Source organism: Aotus nancymaae, unplaced genomic scaffold (genome assembly GCF_030222135.1).
Source record: "Aotus nancymaae isolate 86718 unplaced genomic scaffold, 86718_ANA_hifiasm-v0.15.2.pri h1tg000058l, whole genome shotgun sequence".
NCBI classification, from domain to species: domain Eukaryota; kingdom Metazoa; phylum Chordata; class Mammalia; order Primates; family Aotidae; genus Aotus; species Aotus nancymaae.
Window position 1 is genome coordinate 6355382 of NW_026988472.1, and position 26243 is coordinate 6381624.

General features: G+C 46.4%; 1 protein-coding gene across 10 annotated transcripts in view; it reads left to right on the forward strand.

The window, feature by feature from the left end:
- HUWE1 (HECT, UBA and WWE domain containing E3 ubiquitin protein ligase 1) overlaps positions 1-26243 on the forward strand; it is a 160459-nt gene that overhangs the window by 125101 nt on the left and 9115 nt on the right. For 6 of the 10 annotated variants that reach the window (XM_064364329.1, XM_012471722.3, XM_012471723.3 and 3 more), the window contains exons 49-73: positions 2013-2185; positions 2538-2686; positions 3436-3511; positions 4329-4427; positions 5014-5147; positions 5334-5502; positions 6846-7074; positions 7647-7825; positions 8118-8207; positions 8367-8521; positions 9769-9814; positions 12238-12525; positions 14087-14342; positions 14534-14664; positions 15493-15707; positions 15784-16072; positions 16208-16310; positions 17476-18022; positions 18711-19311; positions 20145-20266; positions 20374-20530; positions 21739-21871; positions 22141-22343; positions 22937-23064; positions 24341-24437. In XM_064364329.1, the coding sequence (XP_064220399.1) occupies positions 2013-2185; positions 2538-2686; positions 3436-3511; positions 4329-4427; positions 5014-5147; positions 5334-5502; positions 6846-7074; positions 7647-7825; positions 8118-8207; positions 8367-8521; positions 9769-9814; positions 12238-12525; positions 14087-14342; positions 14534-14664; positions 15493-15707; positions 15784-16072; positions 16208-16310; positions 17476-18022; positions 18711-19311; positions 20145-20266; positions 20374-20530; positions 21739-21871; positions 22141-22343; positions 22937-23064; positions 24341-24437 (4769 nt within the window). The remainder of the gene's footprint in view (positions 1-2012; positions 2186-2537; positions 2687-3435; positions 3512-4328; positions 4428-5013; positions 5148-5333; positions 5503-6845; positions 7075-7646; positions 7826-8117; positions 8208-8366; positions 8522-9768; positions 9815-12237; positions 12526-14086; positions 14343-14533; positions 14665-15492; positions 15708-15783; positions 16073-16207; positions 16311-17475; positions 18023-18710; positions 19312-20144; positions 20267-20373; positions 20531-21738; positions 21872-22140; positions 22344-22936; positions 23065-24340; positions 24438-26243) is intronic. The other 4 variants (XM_012471732.3, XM_021671549.2, XM_012471729.3 and 1 more) reach the window with 3 other exon arrangements.

Here is a 26243-nt window from a genome sequence, read left to right on the forward strand (position 1 = left end):
TAAGAACAAAACAATGGCTACAGTTCCGTTGCCATATCAAAAAAATTTACCAATAATATATATATTTTATATTCACATGCTCTCAGTTATTTCAATTATGTCTTTATACTCTGGGGGAGAGTGTTTTGATCCAGGACTCAGTGAGCATCACATGTTGCATTTGGTTGTCAAATTTCTTTTCTTTTTTTATGACATTCTCCTGCTTTGATGAATCCAGGCTTGATGTCTTATAGAACATCTCACAGTCTACATTTATGTAATTGCTCCCTTAATGGTTAGGATCAGGTTAAACATTTTTGGCAAAAATACTACATAGGTGATATTTGCCCTTCTCACATCATGTCAGAGGACAGGTAAATACCACTTGGTCCCATTTTTGGTGAAGCTAAATTTGATCACAGCTGAGGCTGGTGGATCACTTGAGCCTAGAAGTTCGAGTCCATCCTGGGCAACATGGTGGGACCCTGTCTCTGCAAAAAATACAATAATTAACGGAGCGTGGTGGCATGTGCCTGTAGTCCCAGATACTTGGGAGGCTGAGGTAGGAGGGAGGTTTCTGTTAGATTTCCACTTTGTAATGAAAATTCTATTAGTATCATTATTCTTTTTGATACTCACTGTGTTACTCAGACTGTGCTCAAGCAATCCTCCCATCTCGGCCTCCCACAATGGTGGGATTACAAGTGTGAGCCATCACGCCCGTCTGCCCTATTAATTTTTGAAAGTTTTTTGGCACAATGAGATGTACTAGGCTTACCTTGTACCTTCCTTGCCCTATTCCTGGGATCACTTGTTATGACGTGTCTTGGTTACTTTTAGTGTGATAAGGTATCAGAGACTGCTATCTTGCTACTAGTGGGCATATATATACACTCACACATAAATGCACAAATAAAGCAGATAAAAGCAGAGCTGCTCTGGTTTTAGTGGGTGCCTAGTTGGTCTCACACATGTTATTACACTTAAAAATCACACTACTCCTCCAACTGCAGCCCTACTGTACTTTTGTTGAACTCTAGGAAGGAAGCCCTACAGAGTAATATTTCAAATTCACAGGACTTAAAACTGTGAATTAAGTTTTAAGTCAGGCCAGGCCTGGTGGCTCACGCCTGTAATCCCAACACTTTGGAAGGCTGAGGCAGGCAGGTTGCCTGAGCTCACAAGTTCGAGACCAGCATGAGCAACATGGCGAAATCCCATCTCTACAAAAAAATACAAAAATTAGCTGGGCATGGTGGCTCACGCCTGTTGTCCCAGCTGTTTGGGAGGCTGAGGTGGGAGGATCACTTGAGCCTGGGAGGTGGAGGTTGCAGTGAGCCAAGATCATGCCACTGCACTCCAGCCTGGGTAACACAGTGAGACCCTGTCTTTAAAAAAAAAAAAAAATTCTTTTATCATGTTCCTTTGAGTTCTTAGGATTTGGGGACTAAATGCTGATGGTCTGGAAAAAAAAAAAAAGCCGGGCGTGGTAGCTCACGCCTGTAATCCCAGCACTTTAGGAGGCCGAGGCTGGCGGACTGCCTGAGGTCCGGAGTTCAAGACCAGCCTGGCCAATGTGGTGAAACCCTGTCTCTACTAAAAATACAAAAATTAGCCTGGCGTGGTGGCAGGCACCTGTAATCCCAGCTACTCTGAAGGCTGAGGCAGGAGACTCTCTTGAACCCGGGAGGCAGAGGTAACAAGAGCAAAAAAAAAAGCCTGAGTACATCTGAGAAGTGGCTTGCTTGCATGTGGTCATCAAGAATACATTCTGACTTTCAATCAAGAATTTGTTCCTCATGTGCTTTCCACAGCCCCATGAAATATGGCATTGATTTAACTCTTGCTTTTAGGGTGGGTTCCTTGAAGACATTTAATTCAGATTTTTTTTCTCTAAACAAAAGTAGAATGTTAGTTGTGTGACCTTATGCCCCCTTTCTCTTAGTAGATTCCATTGTTAGAAGCTTAGTATCACTTAGAAGATAGACATGTAGTATTTCTGTGCTCAGTCTCTTTATCTTCCCTTATCTCAGTCCCAACATGGCCAACACAGTCAATGCTGCTCTGAAGCCTTTGGAAACACTTTCCCGGATTGTGAACCAGCCCAGTAGTCTTTTTGGCAGCAAGAGTGCATCTAGCAAGAACAAGTCTGAGCAGGATGCCCAAGGAGCCGCTCAAGATTCCAACAGCAACCAGCAGGACCCAGGTAGGAAATCAGAGCCAATGGACTGGAGAGCTGGAGGGGTGGGAGTAGTTGCTTTATGGGCCTGGTATCACCATTGTTCTGGCTTGGTGTTGTTTCCCTGGGAACTTGCTGGCCTTCCAGAGATCTGTCATAGTGGTGTGGGAATCTGCCCCACAAAGAATTCCTTCAAAATGCAGCCTTATTTGGCTATCCTCACACGTAGCCTTGTCTTTTCCTTTGTCACCCATTCGTTTATTCTCTGAGAACTTGTAAACTTGCCCAAGGAAGGGACCTTACTGTCTTTGCGTTTGCCTCGTGGTGCCCAGTACATAGGCACTCTTTGATTATTTTGCTGGTTGGTTGATTGTTTCAGGCGAGCCTGGGGAAGCAGAAGTACAGGAGGAGGATCATGATGTCACTCAGACAGAGGTGGCAGATGGGGATATCATGGATGGGGAGGCTGAAACCGACTCAGTGGTGATTGCTGGGCAGCCTGAGGTGCTCAGTTCACAAGAGATGCAGGTAGGGAGGCAGATCACCCAGCATTCTCCTGTTGCGGCGCTGAACCAAACCCTTGCCAGGTGGTGTGGGTGGGTGAGTACTTTAGATCTTTGCCTCAATGCTGGCTGCTTTGCAGAGGAGCATGGATGATATGCTTAGTAGATGCTCAGTAAATGTGTTTGAATTGCATTAAAAGAGGGGTGGGGGCAGGGCCAGGGTGCCATGTACTATGAAATGATACAGATCCCAACCAGAAAACTTAGGCACAAGTGAAATGTTGAAGTAGAAAGCTGGCCTGAGACCATTGGGCCCAAGGTCTTTGATTTACTTGGCTCTGGTCATTAATGGAAGCTCCTTAATACTACCTTATGCCAGTAGCACCAGCTGTTGCTAGGGCATTAAAACAGCAGTCTTCTAAAGACCCTAAAGAAAGCATTGTAATTTATGGAGCTCATAGCATTGGGTAAGAAATTGAACCTGTAGTCCTAAGCTGCTGGCTTTAAAGAGATCTATATGTCTTCCTGGACAGTATAAAGACTAACCCAGTATCAGATAACTGGGATGGACCCATTTGAAGGATGGTCTGAGTGTGGATTGGCAGCACATGGTGGTTTCTGTGCTAATAGCACCAAGTGTGTGGTTTCATGTAATACCCTCTGTCACATATTATCCTAGAAATGTATGCTCCTTTGCTGGCTTTTTTTAGGGTTTCGGTGCTAGCACAATGATAGACTTGTGTGCATCCATATATATGTTCTATTTCTCTCCAGGTTGAGAATGAGCTGGAGGACCTGATAGATGAGTTGCTTGAGAGGGATGGCGGATCTGGGAACAGTACAATTATAGGTGAGAGCCCCAGAACTGAGTATAGCCTCTTCCTTTGCCTCAGTCTCTCTTGGGAGGACCCTTTTTCTCATCATCTGCTTGCTCAGCTCTGCCTGAGGGCTCATAGCCAGCCTAGATTGCTGCTTGTCTTGATGTTGATGGTTTTACAGATGAGAAATTCACAAGACATCTACAGGCCTGTGGCAGTCTGAAGTGTTGCCTGTGTGGGGGAGGTGGTGGGAGTGGCCATCGATATAGAGGATACATCAAGCACATTAAAAGAATGTTTATTCATGGAGGCCTAGAGCAGGCTGTAGGGTGAGAAAGCATTTCCTTTCAGTTCTTCAGTGAAGTCCAGGGGCTTTCTGCCTCTGAGTCTCCGTAGTGTAAAAAGAGTGATCATTCCCTGAGGGTGGCCCTTTATAAATCTCAGCAGGGAAATGGCAAAGGTACCCTACTATCACCTGGCTCTGAGGGTGTATGTATTACTTCTTCTTACTTTGTTGATCAAGGAAATCAAAGGATAAATGGAAGTAGACATGTATTCTTAAGTTTTACAAAGCTTTTTCACACCCACTATCCTCTGTGGTTCACAATTAATGGGATTGGCAGGGCAGATGTGATCATCCCATTTTACAGATGAGGAAACTGAGACTCAGACAGGTAAAATGACTGGCCAAGCTCACCTAGCTAGCTGACAGCAGACAATCCAGGTCTTCTCCCTCATCAAAAAAAAAAAGTGGATATCTGCTAGGTATACATAACTACTTTAGGCACACCCAGTCTGGAAAGGGAAGTCCTCTGTTGTTCAGTGAAGGCTCTGCTCTGTAACCTTCAGTGAGCAGAAGTGGAGAGGATGAATCACAAGAGGACGTGCTGATGGATGAAGCTCCTTCCAACCTCAGCCAAGCTTCCACCTTGCAGGCCAACCGAGAAGGTGAGAGTGCCGAGGCCAGAAAGGCCTCCCTTCTTGCCCTGCACGCCTGACAGACACTATACTAGGGTTTTCCTGGAGGCAGCTGCCCACATGTGCAGAATAAGGAAGCATCTGTCTGCATGCGCTGACATACACCATCCACTTTATCCTCAGCCAGTTTTTCAAATAACATATTACTACTGCTTGCCCAAAGTTTGTCACGTCTTACTTGGTTCGCTTTCTTCTCACCCACCTGCTATCATCGCTCCAGATTCCCTCTTGCCAACAGGATATAGTCAGTAGCAAAGTAGGACTGGAAATGCAAGGGGGCACCAGCAGACTTGGCCAGGTCCTAGACCATGACTCCTTGAGCACCACCCTCTAGCCAGCCTCCACATTCAGCCACCCTGCTCAGTGTGTTGATGCATTGATTGGCACTCTCAGGAAATCTGGGCTGGCTCACTAAGTCTGTACATCACCCCAGATCTGGTTCTTCCTCTCGTAGAGTCAGATATCCCATCGCCTTCCCACTTAGTCTGCTGGCCTGCACAGTAGTCTGTTTTCTAGCTATTCAGTTTAGTCCTCCAATGTGCTCCCTTTGTTTTAGATTCCATGAATATCCTGGACCCTGAGGATGAGGAGGAGCACACTCAGGAAGAGGACAGCAGTGGCAGTAACGAGGATGAGGATGATAGTCAGGATGAAGAGGAGGAGGAGGAGGAAGATGAGGAAGATGATCAGGTGAGGGGGGACTGTGTTTGGGTTGGTTCAGATGACCTCTTCCATGGGAACAAAGAGCTGCAGAAAACCAACAGCCTGGGTTACTAGCCTCAGCGTCTCCCTCCCTCATGTGCACATGTGGCCATGGCACCAGGCTTCCGAAAACCCTTACCTCCAGCAATTCTCCATCTCCTATTTTCCCTTAAGGAGGATGATGAAGGTGAAGAGGGAGATGAAGACGATGACGACGATGGCTCTGAGATGGAATTGGATGAGGATTATCCTGATATGAACGCTTCTCCCTTGGTCCGATTTGAGCGCTTTGACCGGGAGGATGATCTCATCATTGAGTTTGACAACATGTTCTCCAGTGCTAGTAAGATACAGGGGTTCAGCTGGGTTTTCTCTCTTGATTCTTATACCCTTTTCTAGGGTAAGCCAAGCAGTGGACCAAACTGATCTGATACAGACAGCACTTCTTTTCCTATGCTGACTTCCTGGGGCAAGAGATGTCTAAATCCATCTCTCTCATTAGTATATACTTAGGAGAAGGAATAGTGAGAGGCTGCTTTTGTTCCCTTCACCTCAGTAAATAGGCAGTCATTTTAGAGCCTGGACAACTTGATGATTTGCTTGATTTAAAAAAACGAGACCAAGGCTGACTGCATCAGGCACCCATGTGCACACCACTGTGGCAGGGCAATCAATAATCCTTATGTCCATAACACGAGATCTTGAGGGTTTGAATGATCACCTTTGAGCTTGGCATTAGGGAGCAGATTTGAATATATTCACTCTATTCATCAAGGATGCATCTTTTCGGGAGAACGAGTGAATCTCTTCCCTCCTCCCCCATCAGCGTCAAAGTTCCCTTTTAGCGTCAAGTTAGAATCGAGTTCTTAGAATCAAGCTGTCTTGATAGGGCAGGTCTTGACCTTAAATCACAAGCATGATGTAGCAGAAAACACTGAACTGTTCTGGTCTGTTATCTTGGCCAATTAATCTCTTACCTCTTTGAGCCTCAGTTTGTCACCTGTAAATGAAAAGTTTGAGAAAAAAAAAATGGGTTGGATTAGATAACTTTTAAGATAACATTTATGATTCTCTTTGCATTTTTGTGATTTTCATCCATTTTCCTTAGAGTTAAGCCTCTGTCCATTCAGCAAATTGAACAATATTTGAGGAGTTCCTACTGTATCCTAGGTACCAGGGATACAGCAGTAAAGAAGAAAATAGTCCTCATCCCTCATAGGAGGGGTCTATTAGGAATTATAACTAAGCAGGCATTACATTGCAGATGGTAAGAAAGCACAGAGGTAAAGAGTTATCTAACCCAATCTGTAGAAGTCAGGCTTCACAGAGAAAGTGACATCTTAGGCCAAGAACAGAAGAGCGGGTAAAGAAGTGGGAGAGGAGTCTTCAAGGTAGAGGGAGCAGCATGTATCTGAGGAGCCTAGAAGCATCACTGTGACTGTAGTGTGAAAAATGGATTGGGAGAAGGTACTATCAGTTAGGAGGCTGTTGTAGTATCTAGGCGAGAGATGATGGCATAAGCTATGGTAGTGTCAGTGATTGTAGATTAGGTGTGGGAATGAGGGAGAAAGGACAAAGCTCAGGTTTCCGTGTGAGGAAGTAAGGCCCAGGAGACATGGTTCTGCTTGAACAAAGATGGAAGAAATTTCTTTTTGGCACTGATCCTTTTGCATATTGTCCTTGCAGCAGACATCCCCCCATCCCCAGGAAATATCCCTACCACCCATCCACTGATGGTGCGCCATGCAGATCACAGTTCTCTGACACTGGGCAGTGGCTCTTCAACAACTCGTCTCACCCAGGGCATTGGGCGCAGTCAGAGGACCCTAAGGCAGCTGACAGCCAATACTGGACACACCATTCATGTTCACTACCCTGGGAATCGCCAGCCCAACCCTCCTCTTATACTCCAGAGGTGAGTTACAGAGATCTGTTGGATTCATCGGAGCTCTTAAAAGAATTTTCGCTATGCTTCAGTGTTGTCTTAACCTTGGGGGAAATAGTCCATCACTTAATGTTCTTGTCACACACACAAATAAGGCATCTGTCCCATTTCTTTGTGGATTACATGTGCAGCCTTTTGGGGAATACCAAATTATGTCAACAGTTCTGCACATGTATTTAGCAGTTATTAAGTGTCTCATGCCAAGCACTTAACACTTTAGATATAGACAGAACAGTTTAGTGAGAAAAACAAACTTAAGAAGTAAAAGAAAGATACGTAAGTGTTGTAATGGTTGGTGTACAGACAACAGAGAGGGTATAGTGGAGGCAGTGTAACCTGACACAGTGCCTGGCACGTAGAAGCTTATTGACACCCACTAGGTGCCAGGAACTGTGGCATAATATACAACTTAAGTAAAAACCAGGGTGGGATTCAGAAAAGTAACTTGTGTGCAGAGGATGCATGAAGAGGATCTCACGGTAACAGGTTTCAGGGCACCTCTGGACTTAACAGTGATCGTGGTACCCACTATTACCCTACAGGTTGCTTGGTCCCTCAGCTGCTGCTGACATCCTTCAGCTGAGCAGCAGCCTTCCACTACAAAGCCGGGGTCGGGCCCGCCTCCTGGTAGGCAATGATGACGTCCACATCATCGCCCGTTCTGATGATGAGCTGCTGGATGACTTTTTCCATGATCAGAGCACAGCTACCAGCCAAGCAGGCAAGTTTGTGTGGTGAAAGGGAGGGTAGAATTTGTCCGATTCTACCTTTTCCCTGCTGAGGAAAAGCAGGACAGTGTCTGCCCTAGAGAAAACCCCCATCTTATAGGAGCCAGAACCACTCAGTGACCTTAGCCATGGGCAACAAAAGCTTTATAGTCTCTAGGTACTTGTTAATGTGCTCAACATTGTGGTAGACCTTGGGTCCTGTTAAAGAAATACTGAAATTTGTGGATTGGTGGATCAGTTAATGCTTGACAAGGCCAAGAATCTCATTCCCCTTTGTTCCAACAGGAACCTTGTCCAGCATCCCTACAGCCCTGACCCGCTGGACAGAAGAATGCAAAGTTCTTGATGCTGAGAGTATGCATGACTGTGTTTCAGGTGCGTGACAGCTTGGTTATCAGGGCAGTATTGAGCCTTCCAGGGCTAGGACAAGCATGTGGAGGGTTGTTTCCAGCCTCTCCATGGCTACAAGCTCTGCCTCTTGGCTTCCTCCCTGACCCCACCGAGCAGCCTTTGATTTTTGCCTCTTTGAAACAGTGGTTAAAGTGCCCATTGTCAATCACCTGGAATTCCTGAGGGATGAGGAGCTGGAAGAAAGGCGAGAGAAGCGCAGGAAACAACTGGCTGAGGAAGAAACAAAGATAACTGATAAAGGCAAAGAAGATAAGGAGAACAGGGATCAGAGTGCACAGGTGATTCCCAAGGGCTGGGAGGATTCATCTTTGACTATGTGCCATAATGTCGTTTTGGTATGCACATGGCGCCAGGAATCCTAGGATGTTCATGTTGAACCTGGGAAGTTTTTCATTTCAGATTCACCATATGTTCAACTGGTTTGTAGGGGAAAGAATTCAAAGCTAGAGAGGAGATATGTCCAGTGTCTCACTGGGGAAAACTGTGGAGTTGGAACTGGAATGGCTTCTCACTCAACAGTCACACTGCATAGTCTTCTGCCACCAAGGACAGCATAGGACAGGGAGAGTAACCTTGTCTGATGCTCTTGGTCAGCATCAAGACCTATGCTTTTGGTCACTCATTTCCATTTCTGTCAGTGGACTGCCAGTGTGGGGAAGCTTACTGAGATGACCCCATTCGATCATTTGAATACGATCAGCCTAGGTGTCAGATCAGAGAAAATGTTTGTACTCTGAACTCCATCACCACATGTCATTTTCTAGGGCTCACGTATAAAATCACTAATATAGTTTTGGTTTAGAAGGAAGCGACCCACTTTTTTTCTGAAACTTCTGGGACCTCAGGCAGCAGTCTTTTAAAGTCTGAGTAAAAGCTGATAGAATTTATACATAACACTGTATCACTTGATATGAAAGGGGAGAAGCTGATAGAAATACAAACAAATGATAAAACCTGAGTGAAAGACTTTAGTATACCCCACTCAGCAGTTATGGAATCATTAGGGTAGTGAAGTGTTCAGTTAAAATAACAAGCTCGAGCTAACAAATATTTTTATATAGAACTTTTTACCTAATAAACAGTAACATTGTTTCCGACATATGATAACGGATGGAAAATAAGCGAACCTAGCAATATGACTGAAAAGGCTAGAGTGGACAAAATAAAAAATAAGCCCAAGGAAGGGAAAAATATGTAGGTGAAACCAATAAATTATTGCTAGAATGATCATGATCGTGCCCAGCCCTAAGGGGGTTTTATTATTCTTTCCTTCCAGGTTTATTTCCCCCACCCCTGCAGTTTCTCCCTTGCCCCCAAGCCATTCTTGAACCTGAGTATGTATAGAGAAATTGGAAATACATTTGCACAGTGAAATGATTATCTTCCTTTGGTCACATGGCCAAAGCATTCTCCATTAAATCACTGAACTCCTAGATAGTTTAGGTGGAGGATGGTGACTATTACAGTTGACCTCTATCTTAGGTGCTTGCAAAGTCCCACATTGATCTATCCCTTCTCTTTGCAGTGTACTGCATCTAAGACAAATGACTCCACTGAACAGAATCTCTCAGGTAACTCTCCTTCCCTTTCTCCTTTCTTACTAACCAATTGGTTGCTTTTTCTCCTGATCGTTCGAGTAGCCAGCCCACATAGGCTGAAGATGGACACTGGTGCTCTGTGGGATGAGGTAGTAGATTGTATAGTTTTAGGGTCATACCCCATCTTGGAGATAACTATACAGTCTACTGTCTTTCCCACGGTGATACACTTCTTCTCCGACTGGCTCTGTGCAGGTTCTTGTTCTGGTTATGATCTACTTCATTCTGACATGGGTAATGAGGTCATGTGTCTTGTTCATTTCCTGGCTGCAACTCTGTCTTCTGAAACGGCATGTTCATGTACATCTTTGAAGTGGTTGGTCCTTTGATGACCACCGTGGTGTGGCATTTCATGAGAATAACTGGTGACAGTGGTTCTCAAATGCCAGTCCTCCATGGAAATGAACAAAATCAAGGAGCTTTAATGCATTTTTCATAAAGCTGAATTTATTCCATTTAAAAGGTTGTTTTTGTATTTAGAGATTATAGTCTTCCTAATTCTGTGGTATCAAAATAATTTTATTAGACAATGTTGTTTTGGATGTTTTTTTCTTACATGGCTAAACTAAAAGTTGGTAACCCCTACGTTAGTCTCTACTTTTTGTTCTTTTTTTAATTAAATTTTATTGGTCCATGGAATCTAAAAATCTAGGAACATTGTCTTGGATAGTGTGGTAGCTCTGTGGGCTAAGCGCTGTGACTGCCATATGCTTCCTATTCCCTCTGATCTTCTAAACAATGGTCAATAGCCATTTTGTGATTGTAACAACTGGTCCATGTGATATCATATGTCTCCCCCACCCATATTTCCTCAGAACATTTTTCTGCCTCCCCACACCTGTCTCCTTTGGCACTTGAGTTGGAAAATGAGTGTACCAAAACCTGCACAATATTTTTTAAAGCAGTGAAGGAGGGTAGATGCCTTGGTGCCCTTAATCTAGCAAAAGGTCTTTAAAAGGGTCTGTCACCAGGTAAAATGGCCTTTTGCCTCCTGCCCTTAGTAGAGGATTCTGCTTATGCCAGGGTGAGGTAGTAAGTTGTATTGTTGTGGGGTAGGGATATTAGGCCCCAATTAGAAGATAACTATACAACTTACTACTTTCCCTGGTGTGTGGCATATTCACACTTAGTCTTAGCAGTGTTTCCTTCATCAGACAAAGTTGTAGATGTTCCTTGGATAATTAGGACTGGAAGAAAACAGAGGTGGAAGGGGACAGATAGTGTTTAGGGTGAGGCAGCTGTCATTATAGAGTGACTTGTCTTTCATTGATTGGAGCATATAATTGATTATTTTACCTTTGGGCATGAACTCAAACATTTTGCTATTCTTCAACTGTGTAATGACTGCATTTGGTAATAGAACAGGAATGTGCACAAGGGAATGGAAAGCATACTTTAAGAGTTTTGGGCCGGGCGCAGTGGCTCACACCTGTAATCCCAGCACTTTTGGGAGGCCAAGGCAGGTGGATCACCTGAGGTCAGGAGTTCAAGACTAGCTTGACTAACATGGCGAAACCCTGTCTCTACTCAAAATACAAAAATTAGCCAGACGTGGTGACACGTGCCTGTAGTCCCAGCTACTCAGGAGGCTGAGGCAGGAGAATTACTTGAATCCAGGAGGCAGAGGCTTCAGTGAGCTGAGAATATGCCACTGCACTCCAGCCTGGGCAACAGAGCAAGACTCTGTCTCTCAAAAAAAAAAATAAAAGGTTTTGAAAGACTGGACACGGTGGCTCATGCCTGTAATCCCAGCACTTTGGGAGGCCAAGGCAGGTAAATCGCTTGAGCTCAGGAGTTCGAGACCAGCCTGAGCAACATGGCGAAACCCTGTCTTTACTAAAAATACAAAAATTAGCCAGGTGTGGTGCGCATGCCTGTAGTCTTTGCTACATGGGAGGCTGAGGTGGGAGGATCACCTGAGCCCAGGAGATCAAGGCCGCAGTGAGCCATGATTGTGCCACCACACTCCAGCCTGGGCAACAGTGAGACCCTGTCTCCAAACAAAAAGAGTTTTGAATGAAATTCTGACTATTTCTTGCTCCAAATAGATGAAGTGGGAGGATCAATAGGCTTTTCGTAGGTAGATTTTCTGTGTACCTACAGAGACATTTAGCCTCACCCTATATGACCTGAAATCTTCCCCCTTCCACCTGGGGGGCACAGAAAGGATTTTATTCTTAGGATCCACAGAGTCAGATATCCAGTTTTTGCATTCTTGGGACAGAGAGAGCACTGCGCCTTAGCCTTCATCCTTGGTATACCAGACCAGAGATACTCCTTGGAGCAATTTGTTGTGGGGGTGGGAAACTTGTCAGGCCACATTTGCTGATTGGGGTGACTCCCCTCATCATTGGCTGGTTGCCTCTTAACCACTGTTATTGTTCTTTCCGAGAAAGATGGGACGCCTATGCCTGACAGCTACCCAACAACCCCATCTTCAACTGATGCAGCTACATCTGAGTCCAAGGACACCCTTGGCACTCTGCAATCCTCACAACAGCAACCAACACTCCCAACCCCACCAGCTTTGGGAGAGGTTCCTCAGGAGCTGCAGTCCCCAGCTGGAGAAGGGGGCAGCTCTACACAGCTATTGATGCCTGTAGAGCCAGAGGAATTGGGTCCCACAAGGCCAAGTGGGGAAGCAGAAACAACTCAAATGGAGTTATCCCCAGCTCCCACTATAAGTGAGTAACATTTCGGCGTTTGGGGAGGATGGAACAAGAGGGAAGAAAGTATGTCTTTGTAGCCTCTCTTTGCTTTCTTGCTTGAGAGAAATAGTAGGAGCTCAAGTTCTCAAATAATATCTCATTTTGCACATTTGCTTTCTTAGGTGAAGTTGAGGTCCTAAACATGGTGATAGTTTAATGTCTAACGATACTGGTGATGATACCAACTTTTTATTGAGGCACTTAATCTGTTCCTGGGCTATCACGCCAGGCTCATTATGTAACTTCTTTGAAAATAACTCTCCAGCTGAGCATGGTGGCTCATAATCCCAGCACTTTGGAAGGCCGAGGCAGGGGGATCGTTTGAGCTCAGGAGTTTGAGACCAGTCTGGGCAACATAGTGAGACCCCCATCTCTATTTATTTAAAAAAAAAAAAAAAAAAAAGCTCTCCAAAATCGATAGTGTTATTTACATAAGTAGACTGAAACTCAGAAGTGAAATAATTAAGGCCGGGCATGGTGGCTCACGTCTGTAATCTCAGCACTTTGAGAGACCAAGGCGGGTGGATCACCTGAGGTTAGGAGTTCAAGACCAGCCTGGCCAACATGGTGAAACCCTGTTTTTTTAAAAAAAGAAGAAGAAGAAGTAGTGAAATAATTAGCCCAGGTCACTCTGTAAGTAGTTGAACTGGGATTAAAATCCAGATCTGTCTGACTTCAAAGCTTATTCTCCTTCCACAGTTTCCAGGATGGCAAGCATGTCACCCCACACTTAAAACTCTCCCATTCTCCTGGCAGACACTGTTGATCTCATGGCACTATTTCTCACTGGTTTGAAATGGAGCCTCAAAAGTCTTCTCAGCAGTATTTCAACAGGGTAAATTGACACCTGCTTGCCATCCTTGCTCTTTACCATCTTCCTTGTGAGACCTTAAGGTGTCAGTTTTTTCTTTCAAGGAACCTTGTTTATTTATTTTATTATTGTTATTTTTTAGAAAGAGTCTTGCTCTGTCATCCAGGCTGGAGTGCAGTGGCGTGGTCTTGGCTCACTGCAACCTCTGCCTCCCAGGTTTAAGCAATTCTCCTGCCTCAGCCTCCCAAGTAACTGGGACTACAGGCACACACCACCACGCCCAGCTGATTTTTGTATTTTTAGTAGAGATGAGGTTTTGCCATGTTGGCCAGGCTTGTCTGGAACTCCTGACCTCAGGTGATCCACCCACCTCGGCCTCTCAAAGTGCTGGGATCACAGGCATGAGCCACCCCGCACCGGGCCGAAACCTTGTTTATTTAGATAACCACAGGGTATGCACCTGAAATCAAAGTTAAATGATCACTTACCTGAGTTGCCTAGGGGATATGCTTCACAAGCATGTCTGGAACACAGTAAATGTTCCAACAATTGATAGAAAGGGCTTGAGCTGAACCTTAAAAAGCAGGTGAGATTGAGAGAGGAACAGCAAGGGAGAAGTGAGAAGTCTGAGCTGAGATGCCCTTAAGGAAGCAACCTATCAAAGACTTTGTCATTTTGCCCCAATTCCAGATAGAAACCTAACCTCTCCCTATGACTTCCTCCTAGCCTCTCTTTCCCCAGAGAGAGCTGAGGATTCTGATGCACTGACGGCTGTCAGCAGTCAACTAGAAGGCTCTCCTATGGATACCAGTAGCCTGGCTTCCTGTACACTAGAGGAGGCTGTGGGTGACACCTCAGCAGCTGGCAGTTCTGAGCAGCCCAGAGCAGGCAGCTCCACTCCTGGGGATGCCCCACCAGCTGTGACAGAAGTACAGGGCAGGAGTGATGGGTCAGGGGAATCTTCCCAGCCACCTGAGGACAGGTAAGCATGTGTGGGCAAAAGAAGGGTAGGATATATTGGAGGGTCTTTCAAGCCACATTTCATACTTGTCAACTAATGGAGATGCTTGTTATGCTGGGGAGATAAACCTGGTTTCTGTGAGAAAGGGATAGCAGTGTTTTACAAATAAGAAGACATAATACAGACAACAACCTGAGCATGATTTCCCTCAGCTCTCCCCCTGCATCCTCTGAGAGCTCTTCCACCAGAGATTCTGCCGTGGCCATTTCTGGAGCAGATTCCCGAGGAATCCTAGAAGAGCCGTTGCCTTCAACAAGCAGTGAAGAAGAAGATCCCCTTGCAGGTGAGCTCAGTGTATGCTCAGGTCATCCTGGGATTGTTTTGGCTTCTAGTAACCCTTGGCATGGAAATGCCCTCCAGCGAAACAGTTCCATTCAGATGGAGGACATGTATGTAGGAGGACTGGCAATAAGGGGGGTGCTGGTATGGCATAATGAAATGGGTCCAGACTTAGGAGTCAAACTGATCTTGGCTCGCTCAAATTCCCCCACTCTGCCACTTCTACCTTTTACAACCTAGGGTCATTATTTAATTTCTGTGATCATGAATGATACCCAGGGGTTGATGATATCTGCGTGGTGGGTTATTTATAAAGGGTAAGTAACAGTGCATGCAGTCTAGCACATAACAAGAGCTATTCTGAGCCCAGGGAAGGTGGGGTGGGCCTTCTCTGTGTCCCATGTCTTTTGCAAGCAGTGGGAAACACACTGGTTTCCCTCAAGCAGTGACATAGGTTTCTTTTCTCCAAGTACATATTAGGCACCGATAGAGGTGTGAGAGGCTGGGCCAAGTGGCTCATGCCTGTAATCGTGACACTTTGGGAGGCCGAGGCCAGAGGATCACTAAAAACCAAGAATTTAAGACCAGCCTGGGCAACATAGGGAGACCCTGTCTCTACAAAAATACATATGTAAATTAGCCAGGCATTTTGGTGCATGCCTGTAGTGCCAGCTACTCAAGAGGTTGAGGCAGGAGGACTTGAGCCCAGGAGCTCAATGCTGCAGTGAGCCAAGGGTTGCACCACTACACTCCAGCCTAGGCAACAGAGCAAGACCCTGTCTCAAAAAATTAATAAGGCATGAATCCCTTTACATGTTACATCTCCCCTCAGGTATCAGTCTCCCTGAAGGCGTGGACCCCTCTTTTCTGGCTGCCCTGCCTGATGACATCCGTCGGGAAGTTCTACAGAACCAGCTAGGCATTCGTCCACCAACCCGGACTGCCCCCTCCACAAATAGCTCAGCTCCTGCAGTGGTGGGGAATCCTGGTGTGACTGAAGTGAGCCCTGAGTTTCTGGCTGCCCTGCCTCCAGCCATTCAGGAGGAAGTATGTGAGCGGGAAGGTGGTGGGGCCAGGCCGCCTGGCAGGAGAAATGCCCTCATTGGCTTTTTCTGCTCCATAGGTGCTGGCACAGCAGAGAGCTGAGCAGCAGCGACGAGAACTGGCACAAAATGCCAGCTCAGACACCCCTATGGACCCTGTGACGTTCATCCAGACTCTGCCCTCAGACCTGCGCCGTAGTGTCCTAGAGGACATGGAGGACAGTGTGTTAGCTGTGATGCCACCTGACATTGCAGCCGAGGCTCAAGCCCTGAGACGGGAGCAGGAAGCCCGGCAGCGACAGCTCATGCATGAGCGTCTGTTTGGGCACAGTAGCACCTCTGCTCTCTCTGCTATTCTCCGAAGCCCGGGTACAGAGGGAGGCAAGTGGGAGGGCTCTGGAAAGCTTTAGCCAGATGAGGCTGTATTTTCTTACCTTTGTATTACCTATATCCAGTTTACACCCCCTCCACAATCTCAGGGTTTTTTTTTCTCTTTCCTTCCAGCTTTCACCAGTCGCCTGAGTGGCAACCGTGGGGTCCAGTATACTCGCCTTGCTGTGCAGAGAGGTGGCACCTTCCAGATGGGGGGTAGCAGCAGCCATAACAGGTACCTTTGTCTGTTTTTACCTTACCATATCACCATTCAAGTCTACTAGTCCAGCTCCCTTGGTTTTACAGGTGGAAAAGCTGAAATCCTGAGAGGTAGGATGGATAGTCTCTCTAGGCCATTTCCTTGAATAAGTGAGAGAGCCAGATCTTTGGATTCCCCATTCAGAAAACTACACCTTTTGGTTAGTCATGCTATTGAAGACCACAATCACAAAAGCAGGCTGGCAGCAAGAGTTGTTAAATATGGTTTTAACAAGAAGGAACACCGGTTGTCTCCCATGCAAATAGTAAAACAACTAACCACCTGCCTTCAGTTTGTAACACCTAGGCTAGGGAAGTATAGAGGAGTTAGTTAGCCAGGCTAAAACAGAGTGCACCCAACATGCCAAAATGTGAAGAGAGTTATCGGTTCCTGTAAGGCTGGCACACACCCCTGGTAGTCTAGAGAAGGCAGAAACCAGCATTGTCTCCTAGACTTAGGTATAGTCAGATTTTACCAATCTGTGGATGATAGAGACCTGGGCTGGAATCTCTGCTGTCTTCTCAGTTGTCGTGTGATGTAGGGCAAGTCACTTAACCTGTTTGAGCCTCTTGTTCATCATCTCAAAAATGGGTGGTTCTCGGCCAGGCATGGTGGCTCATGTCTGTCGTAATCCCAGCACTTTGGGAGGCCGAGGCAGGTGGATCACTTAAGGCCAGGAGTTCAAGACCAACCTAGGCAACATCATGAAACCCCATCTCTACTAAAAATACAAAAATTAGCCAGGTGTGGTGGTGCACACTTGTAATCCCAGCTACTTGGGAGGCTGAAGCACGACAACTGCTTGATCCCTGGCGGGGTGGAGGTTGCAGTGAGCCAAGATTGTGCCACTGCACTCCATCCTGGGCAACAGAACAAGACTCCATCTCAAAAAAAAGTGGGGAGGGGTGATTGTCTAAGCTGTACAGCAGCCCTGAAAGGATATTCCATTCATTGTAAAGTGCCTGGTACATAGTAGACACCCAAGAGGGCAACGGTTAACTATGAAGAGCCCTTGAACTGGACACCCTCCTTTCTCAAGCCTCCTTGGAGATACCCAGCTCATTTTCCTCCCCCATTTTTATGCCTCATCCCAAAGATCTACCCACTGAAGTGTTACCCAAAAACCATGTTCTGTTTCCAGGCCTTCTGGCAGTAATGTAGATACTCTCCTCCGCCTCCGAGGACGGCTCCTTCTAGACCACGAAGCCCTTTCTTGTCTCCTGGTCCTACTTTTTGTGGATGAGCCAAAGCTCAATACTAGCCGTCTACACCGAGTACTGAGAAATCTTTGCTACCATGCCCAGACCCGCCACTGGGTCATCCGCAGCCTGCTCTCCATCTTACAGCGCAGCAGTGAGAGTGAGCTATGCATTGAAACACCCAAACTCACTACAAGTGAGGAAAAGGGCAAAAAGTCGAGCAAGAGCTGTGGGTCAAATAGCCATGAGAACCGTCCCCTGGACCTGCTACACAAGATGGAATCAAAGAGCTCCAACCAGCTTTCCTGGCTCTCAGTATCCATGGATGCAGCCCTAGGCTGCAGGACTAATATATTCCAGATCCAGCGTTCAGGGGGACGTAAACATACTGAGAAGCATGCAAGTGGTGGCTCCACCGTCCACATCCACCCCCAGGCTGCTCCTGTTGTCTGCAGACACGTTTTGGACACACTCATTCAATTGGCCAAGGTGAGGGTTTTGAACCCAACTCCTGGGGATGGAAGAAGGGTGGCGGCAAGAGCCTGGGTGGAAAAGTTGAACATTAAGCAGGCTAACATGTCTTTTTGCTGTTATTTTCAGTGTTGAGCCCTGTATTGTTTCTGGAGGGTTGTCCAATATATTTGTGGGGTTTTTCTTTACTCTTTACCGTTTTTATATATTGTCTTATTCATCAAAACAACTGGGCTATATGATTCCTGTTTTACAGAGGAAGACGCTGGGATTCATCACATTTTATTCATTTTGTCATATGATTAGAAAGTGATGGAGCTGGACCTAGAATTTAGTGTTCTTTCAATAATAAGCATTGCTGCCATCTATCAAAGGCCTGCCTTGTGCCAGGCACTGTGCAAAATACATCATGTCATTTAATCTCCAACAACTTGGCAAGGAAGTGTAGTTATCCTCTCCATTTTATAAGTGCAGAGACTAAGGCTCAGGAAAAGTTTGCTCGTGAGTCTGTATTGCTACAAAGCCCTCGTTCATTTCTCTAGGCTGCTTTACTGTCTGTTGGATAAAACTCTTATATGACATCTCCCCCAGTGTTTACCAGAGTTGTCGAAAGGAGAGTCTGGGAACCGGTTGTGTTTTCCCTGTGAGGAAAGCGCATCCTCTGTGAAGACATCCTAGACCAAGCCTGTCCTCCTTTTCCCGGCAGGTATTTCCCAGCCACTTCACACAGCAACGGACCAAAGAAACAAACTGTGAGAGTGATCGGGAAAGGGGCAGTAAGGCCTGTAGCCCATGCTCCTCACAGTCCTCCAGCAGTGGCATTTGCACAGACTTCTGGGACTTACTGGTAAAACTGGACAACATGAATGTCAGCCGAAAAGGCAAGAACTCCGTGAAGTCAGTGCCAGTGAGCGCTGGTGGTGAGGGGGAAACCTCTCCATACAGCCTTGAGGCCTCTCCACTGGGGCAGCTCATGAACATGTTGTCCCACCCAGTTATCCGCCGGAGCTCTCTCTTAACTGAGAAACTCCTCAGACTCCTTTCTCTCATCTCAATTGCTCTCCCAGAAAACAAGGTGTCGGAAGCACAGGCTAATTCTGGCAGTGGTGCTTCCTCTACCACTACTGTCACCTCAACCACATCGACCACCACCACCACTGCCACCTCAACCACTCCCACACCCCCTACTGCACCCACCCCTGTCACTTCTGCTCCAGCCCTGGTTGCTGCCACGGCTATTTCCACCAATGCCGTAGCTGCTTCGACCACAGTGACTACCCCCACGACTGCTACCACTACTGTTTCAAGTAAGTGTGGATGTAGGCTGGGAGCTGTGGGGTATATACTGTGGCACCCACCCCACCCCCTCCCCAGTCCAGGTAGTCTTCCCTCAGTGATAGTAATCAGCTTGGTTTGGGTTTGTGAGAGCCGAAAGTATTCATTCTCACCCTCATCTGTCCCAGTTGTCTCGCTCACTCTCTCTCTCCCATCCTCCCTCCCTCCCTGTCTGTCTGTCTCTGTCTCCGTCCCTCCCTGCTGCCTCTCACACACACACTCCTTTGAAGGCCAGCAGGCATTCACTGAATGTGGCCTCCCTAGGCTAGGCACCAAAAGGAGGAGAGAAAATCCCGTCCTCAAGGACCTCCCAGCCTTTCCAGTTTTATTGAGGGGGAGCCAGTTCTCATGGGAAATAGTTCAAGGGCAGGCAGGATACAGCATGATTCAGAGTAACCAGATCATCTCTGGAAATAAAGGGAATGAGCCCTGCCACAGTAAGAACTATATGAAGAAGTAGGTTTTAAAGAATAGAGGGGGCCGTGATGGTAAGGGAATAGTTGGAAGAAATGCCTAGGGTTCTTGATCAGCTTAGAAGTTACAGTCCTGTTTGAGTTTATGATGAGACGTGATCGTGCCACTGCATTCTAGCCTGGGCGACAGAGCAAGACCCTGTCTCTAATAAAAAATATAAAGCCTTTAGCATCCCATGTCACTTAGATTTGCCTTCGGTGAGTGGGTTTTCCTTTTCAGTGCTTTCCCATTGTGAAGCCCTGGACAATTCCGTGACTCCTTGGTTTTGTCACTTAGTCCCTGGCTTGTGAGTGTCACAGAGGCTTACAGTGTTCTGTCTGTTTCCTCAAAGTTTCTGCTACTACTAAGGGCAGCAAATCTCCAGCGAAGGTGGGTGATGGGGGCAGCAGCAGTACAGACTTGAAGATGGTGTCCTCTGGCCTCACTGAAAACCAGCTGCAGCTCTCTGTAGAGGTGAGTCCAAGCTCTTCTGACGTACTAAGACTGGGGAGAAAGGATAAGCAGGATGGATAATGATTTCATTCTCAGGCTGGGGCTCACTCCTGCCTTCTTTTTCTAAGGTGTTGACATCCCACTCTTGTTCTGAAGAAGGCCTAGAGGATGCAGCCAATGTGCTACTGCAGCTCTCCCGGGGGGACTCTGGGACCCGGGACACTGTTCTCAAGCTGCTGCTGAATGGAGCCCGCCATCTGGGTTATACCCTTTGTAAACAAATAGGTAATAGCAAGAGTAAAGCATTCTCTCTTTCTGAAAGCTTCCACTTAGTGCTTCTTTCTGGAATCCTTTTCTGAATTCCCAAGCTGAATCAGATTCCTCCATGTCCCTATAGCACAGTCTCCATGCTCCCTCTGTCATAACACAGATAACCCTGGGTTATCATCTGTTTTCCTCTGCTCAGTTGTTTGAGAGCAAGGCTGGACTTGTCTCCGCATCCCCACTGCCTGGCACATAGTGGTACTTAATGAAGGGAAAAGAGAAGGTAGCAGCAATGCCTCCTTTCTTCTCCATGCTGGGCACCTGTAAGAGCCCCATGATGAGACTGCTGAGGCAGCTTCACCCCCCTAGTACCCTTTGCTTTTGTGTAATTTTGAGGGTACAGAAATTCTGAGAACAGTTACAAATTGCCCAGATTCTATCGTCTTCCTGTTTTACTGAGAAGAGAGCCAAAACCCAGGGTGATAAAGTGATTGGACTAAAGAGTAGAGCCAGGTTTTCTTTCAGCATAGAGTCTGTCTACCCTGTCCCACCCCCATCCCAATCATGGGTCTCCCTAGATCTTGTCTACATACTTAAGCTTTCTCTCTCCTTCACCCCCATGTCCCTAAGTCTGGGGTGATAGGAGTGTTGGTTGTTCTTTATAACTCAGGGTGTTCTTTGCTGCATGAAAATTACAAGGTTCTTCCAGAAAGAATTTGACCTTTGACCTTTCTTGGCTGCTACCATCTATTCCACACCTATGGGCCAGGCAGTGTCTAGGCACTCTACAATATAATTACCTCTTAATTCTCATAGCAACCTTGTGAGGTTAGGCAGTAATATTCCCAATATTATATGGGTAAGCAAATGGGGCAAGGGGTCAAGAAATTTGCCTGAAACCACCACAAAACCTCAAGTAATTTCAAGAGATGTATGGGATTTCAACCATGGTCTGTCTAGCCTCCAGAGTAGATAACTGTTTCTCTTCTACATGAGACTCATTTCATGCAGATTCAGCAGATCCCTGTGGCCATAGGTAAATTGGTAGTCCCAGGTGAAGAACCATAGACACGTATAATAAGCTGAACAGAGCATGATTCCAGCTCACTCTAGGTTCTCTGCAGCTGAGCAACGAAGAGTGGCCTGAGCAGGTGTCTTAGAGAGATGTGGCTTTCAGGCACTTTACTAGGGGAGTCTCTGAACACTTGCTGACTCCTCTGCCTGGTCAGGTACCCTGCTGGCTGAGCTGCGGGAATACAACCTCGAGCAGCAGCGGCGAGCCCAATGTGAAACCCTCTCTCCTGATGGCCTACCTGAGGAGCAGCCACAGACCACCAAGCTGAAGGGCAAAATGCAGAGCAGGTGGGTGGTAGCCACCCTTTCGCTGGGGGCTCGAATCTGGGATATTCTGGAAGATGACTCTTGCTGGTTTCCTGGTCTTTTTTATTTGTCTGGGTGATTTTCCTATCTGTTCTATACACACTTGACCCATTTTTTTCCACTTCTTCCTACTTGGAAGATTTCCTTCTAAGTTTCCTTACCCCTCTGGTTGACACCAGGAAGCCTTGCTTGCTTTGGGTGTTTATACTTTGATGCTGTCAATATACGCAAGCCACCTCTACACTATCCAGGTTTGACATGGCTGAGAATGTGGTAATTGTGGCATCTCAGAAGCGACCCTTGGGTGGCCGGGAGCTCCAGCTGCCTTCTATGTCCATGTTGACATCCAAGACATCTACCCAGAAGTTCTTCTTGAGGGTACTACAGGTCATCATCCAGCTCCGGGACGACACACGCCGGGCTAACAAGAAAGCCAAGCAGACAGGCAGGCTAGGTATGGAACTAGAGTGTCCAGTTGAGGGGAAGGGTTGGTGGTGGTAAAGCCAGAGTCCGTGGAGGTGCAGAGCCTAACGGCCTGTCTCCTTCCTGTTTGACCTTTCTAAGAGGAAAATGATTATCCTTTTTTCAGAATGTTGATGGCTGCATTCTACATCTCATCCAAGCTCTCTGCGTAGGAAGTGCTTTGGGGGAGTGGGAATTAAGGGGGAGTGGGAATTGGCAAGGAAGTTGGGGGCCAACCTTTTGCTGAACAAGACTTAACTCACTAGGTGCATCTCCTTTCTGCTTCCTTGGTCATTTGTTGTAACTAAGCTGTGGCTTGCCAAATCATTTTCCCTACCTCTTTCCTCCTGTCCCACAGAACTCTCTTGTGTAAAACAATCCGTCTGTCTAGCATCATACCCGCCCCGCCTTACCTATAATGGTAAATCTTAGCCCCTGATGATGAATACTCTGAAGCTTCCTGAGCTAAAGCTCAAAAGACCTCAGCAAGATGCCCTGTGGCGGCCCAGGAGATAGGAGAGAGAATATCGGGCATTCCCACTTCCTGTATTTTATATCTTGCCTTCCTCTTTTTCTTTCTCCCAGGTTCCTCCAGTTTAGGCTCAGCTAGCAGCATCCAGGCAGCTGTTCGGCAGCTGGAGGCTGAGGCTGATGCCATTATACAAATGGTACGTGAGGGTCAAAGGGCGCGGAGACAGCAACAAGCAGCAACGGTTAGCATGATGCCTGTGGCCCCTCATTCATTTGTCTCTCCACTCATCCCCCCACCATGCCATCAGTGGGGTTTCATTGCCTTTACCTTGTATGCTTTTGCATTAAGTTTGCTATATGAATGCTTCTGGACAAAAGGGTTACTTTCTGTTGGTGTTTTCCTATTTGTTGATTGGTTTGTTGGTTTGGTTTAATTTAAGGCTTGGCCATCATGCCCCACTCCCAGCTATCCAGTCAACAGTGGCGCTTTTGCAAACTGCCTGATGCTAAGTGTTGTCTGGGTTCTGAGGGGATATGGGATAAAGTTTTTTTTCAGTTTCATGGAACAATGCAGGTACATCAGAAACATCTCAGATATCCTATCCTTGAAAGTCCCCCAAGCTTGGTACATATCCCACACAGCCACTCTGTCTGTGGCTGTTCCCTCCACCCTGCTCGTTGCCTTTATTCTCCATAATCCCTTGGCACCTAGGCACTCAGGCACTTTTAGGAGGAAACCTTCAGGTATTTAAGTAGCCAGCTCAGTGTTGGGGTCCCAGCACAGAGTGGCTCCAGTAAAAGCCTGGCATCACATGTGTATGCTGTGGCACTCTCTCATTGTTTTCCTGTCCTTGCAACATGTAAGTTACCTTTCCAAGATCCAAGACAGGTATCCTAAGACCTGATATTTCTTTGCATATAATTACTATTATGTAGTATGGTTTTATTGAATAGGCAGAGAAAAGCCTTGAATTTAGGGGCAGTGACTCCAGGAAGGTAGAAAGGGAAAATAAAGCTGTTTGTCTGGAGTATTTTTTCTGCCTAGTCTCTTTCCCATTACCTGAAAAGATGTTGGGTTTTTAAATAACCCATGAGAGATTGCTCTCATTCTTCTATTATTTCCCCTTTTGTGAGCAAACAGAAACAAAGAGCAAACCTACCTTCTACTCATCTGAATTTTAGACACACACACACACACACACACACACACGCATGCATAAAAGAATTGAAGTCTGTATACAGGAGGCTAGTTCTGACTGGTCACAGATCTGGAGTGTAGACTAGGAAATGTAGGCATCTAAGGAGCTGTGGGGAAAAGCTTGCAAAACTTAGGGTGGAGAAAAGCAAAAGAGTTGGGAAAGGCATCCTTTTGTCCTGGATGGCTACAGTTTCCCCACCCAAGTATGGGAAACTTTTTTGCAACCTCAGTGTGTGAGAAGTAGAAGGGCCAACCTCTTGCCTGCCTCTAAGGAAAGCAGAGTTGCACCCTTATGTGATTTTTGTCTCCCTTTTATCTAGTCGGAGTCTAGCCAGTCAGATACATCTGTCCGGAGGGAGGAATCACCCATGGATGTGGACCAGCCATCTCCCAGTGCTCAAGATACTCAATCCATTGGTCAGTACTACTTCCTGTTTCCAGCCAAGCAAAAGGGAGAGCCAGTCTTCTGGAATGTCTGCTGAATCCCCTGCTCCCAGCCTATATAAGCCCAGTGTTTTCCCATTTGTTCCAGTAAACACAGGTTTCTCTAAATGTTAATAGGTGTTTGAAAACCAAAACACACTGCAGTTCCTGTAATAAAGAAACTATGGTGGGCTGTTATGCATTCAGACATCATGTTTTTGTGGGGTTGGGAGGTGGTTGTTGTTTGAGACAGAAACTTGCTCTGTTGCCCAGGCTGGAGTGCAGTGGCACGATCTCGGCTCACTGCAACCGCTGCCTCCCAGATTCAAGCAGTTCTCCTGCCTCAGCCTCCTGAGTAGCTGGGATTACAAGCATGTGCCACCATGCCCGGCTAGTGTGGTTTTTTGGTTTTGTTTTGTTTTTGTTTTTGAGATGGAGTGTCACTCTGTCACCCAGGCTGGAGTGCAGTCGCCCAATCTCAGCTCACTGCAACCTCTGCCTCCCAGGTTCAAGTGATTCTACTGCTTCAGCCTCCCGAGTAGCTAGGATTACAGGCACATGCCGCCATGCCCAGCTAATTTTTTGTATTTTCGTAGAGACAGGGTTTCACTGTGTTCACCAGGCTGGTCTCAAACTTCTGGCCTCAGGTAATCTACCTGCCTTGGCCTCCTGTGCCCAGCCCAGCATGTGTTTTAGATCTTTTGTTTTGTTTTGCTTTGCTTTGCTTTGCTTTGCTTTGTTGTTGAGGCAGGGTATTTCTCTCTCACCTAAGCTGGGATACAGTAATGCAGTCATAGGTCACTGCAAACTCAAACTCCTGGGCACGTGCCATCCTCCTGCCTCAGCTATCTGAGTAGCTGAGACTATAAGGTACAGGCCACCATCCCTGGCTAATTTTTTATCTTTGTAGAGATGAGGGGGTTCTCACTATGTTGCCCAGGTTGGTCTTAAACTCCTGGCCTCAAGCCATGCTCCCACTTCAATCTCCCATGTTTTGTTTTCTTGCTTTGCTTTTCTCTTTCTCTCTCTCTCTCTCTCTCTCTCTCTCTCTCTCTCTCTCTCAGAAGAGTCTCTCTCTCTCACCCAGGCTGGAGTGCAATGGCACGATCTCAGCTCACTGCAGTCTCTGCCTCCCAGGTTCAAGCAATTCTCCTGCCTCAGCCTCTCAAGTAGCTGGTATTACAGGTGCCTGCCACCATGTCCAGCTAAATTTTTTGTATTTTTAGTAGAAACAGGATTTCACCATGTTGGCTAGGCTGGTTTCGAACTCCTGACCTCAGGTGATCCACCTGCCCTTATTCTCCCATGTTTTAAATCTTGGCTCCCCCATTTACTGGTTCTGGGAACTGAGACAGACCTCTTTGTTAGGTTTTCTTGTTTAAAATAGGAATGTTAGCCAGGCGCAGTGGCTCACACCTGTAATCCCAGCACTTTGGGAGGCCGAGGTAGGTGGATTGCTTGAGGTCAGTAGTTTGAGACCAGCCTGGCCAACATGGTGAAAACCCCGTCTTTAAAAATAGATAGATAGATAGATAGATAGATAGATAGATAGATAGATAGATAGATAGAGATAGAGATATAAAATTTAAAAAGTAAAATAGGAATGTTCAGGTGTTAGGATTAACTGAGCATATGTATAGGGCTTAGAGAAGCACACATGAATGCCATTGTTAGCAGCATTTCTCAAAGTCAGTCATACATAGAATACTTTTTGGCACCCTCTTAACACATTCCCATGGAGTAGTATTCTTAGAGGACAACCATTGTTGAAATGCTATATTAAGTCATTTACTTTTTATC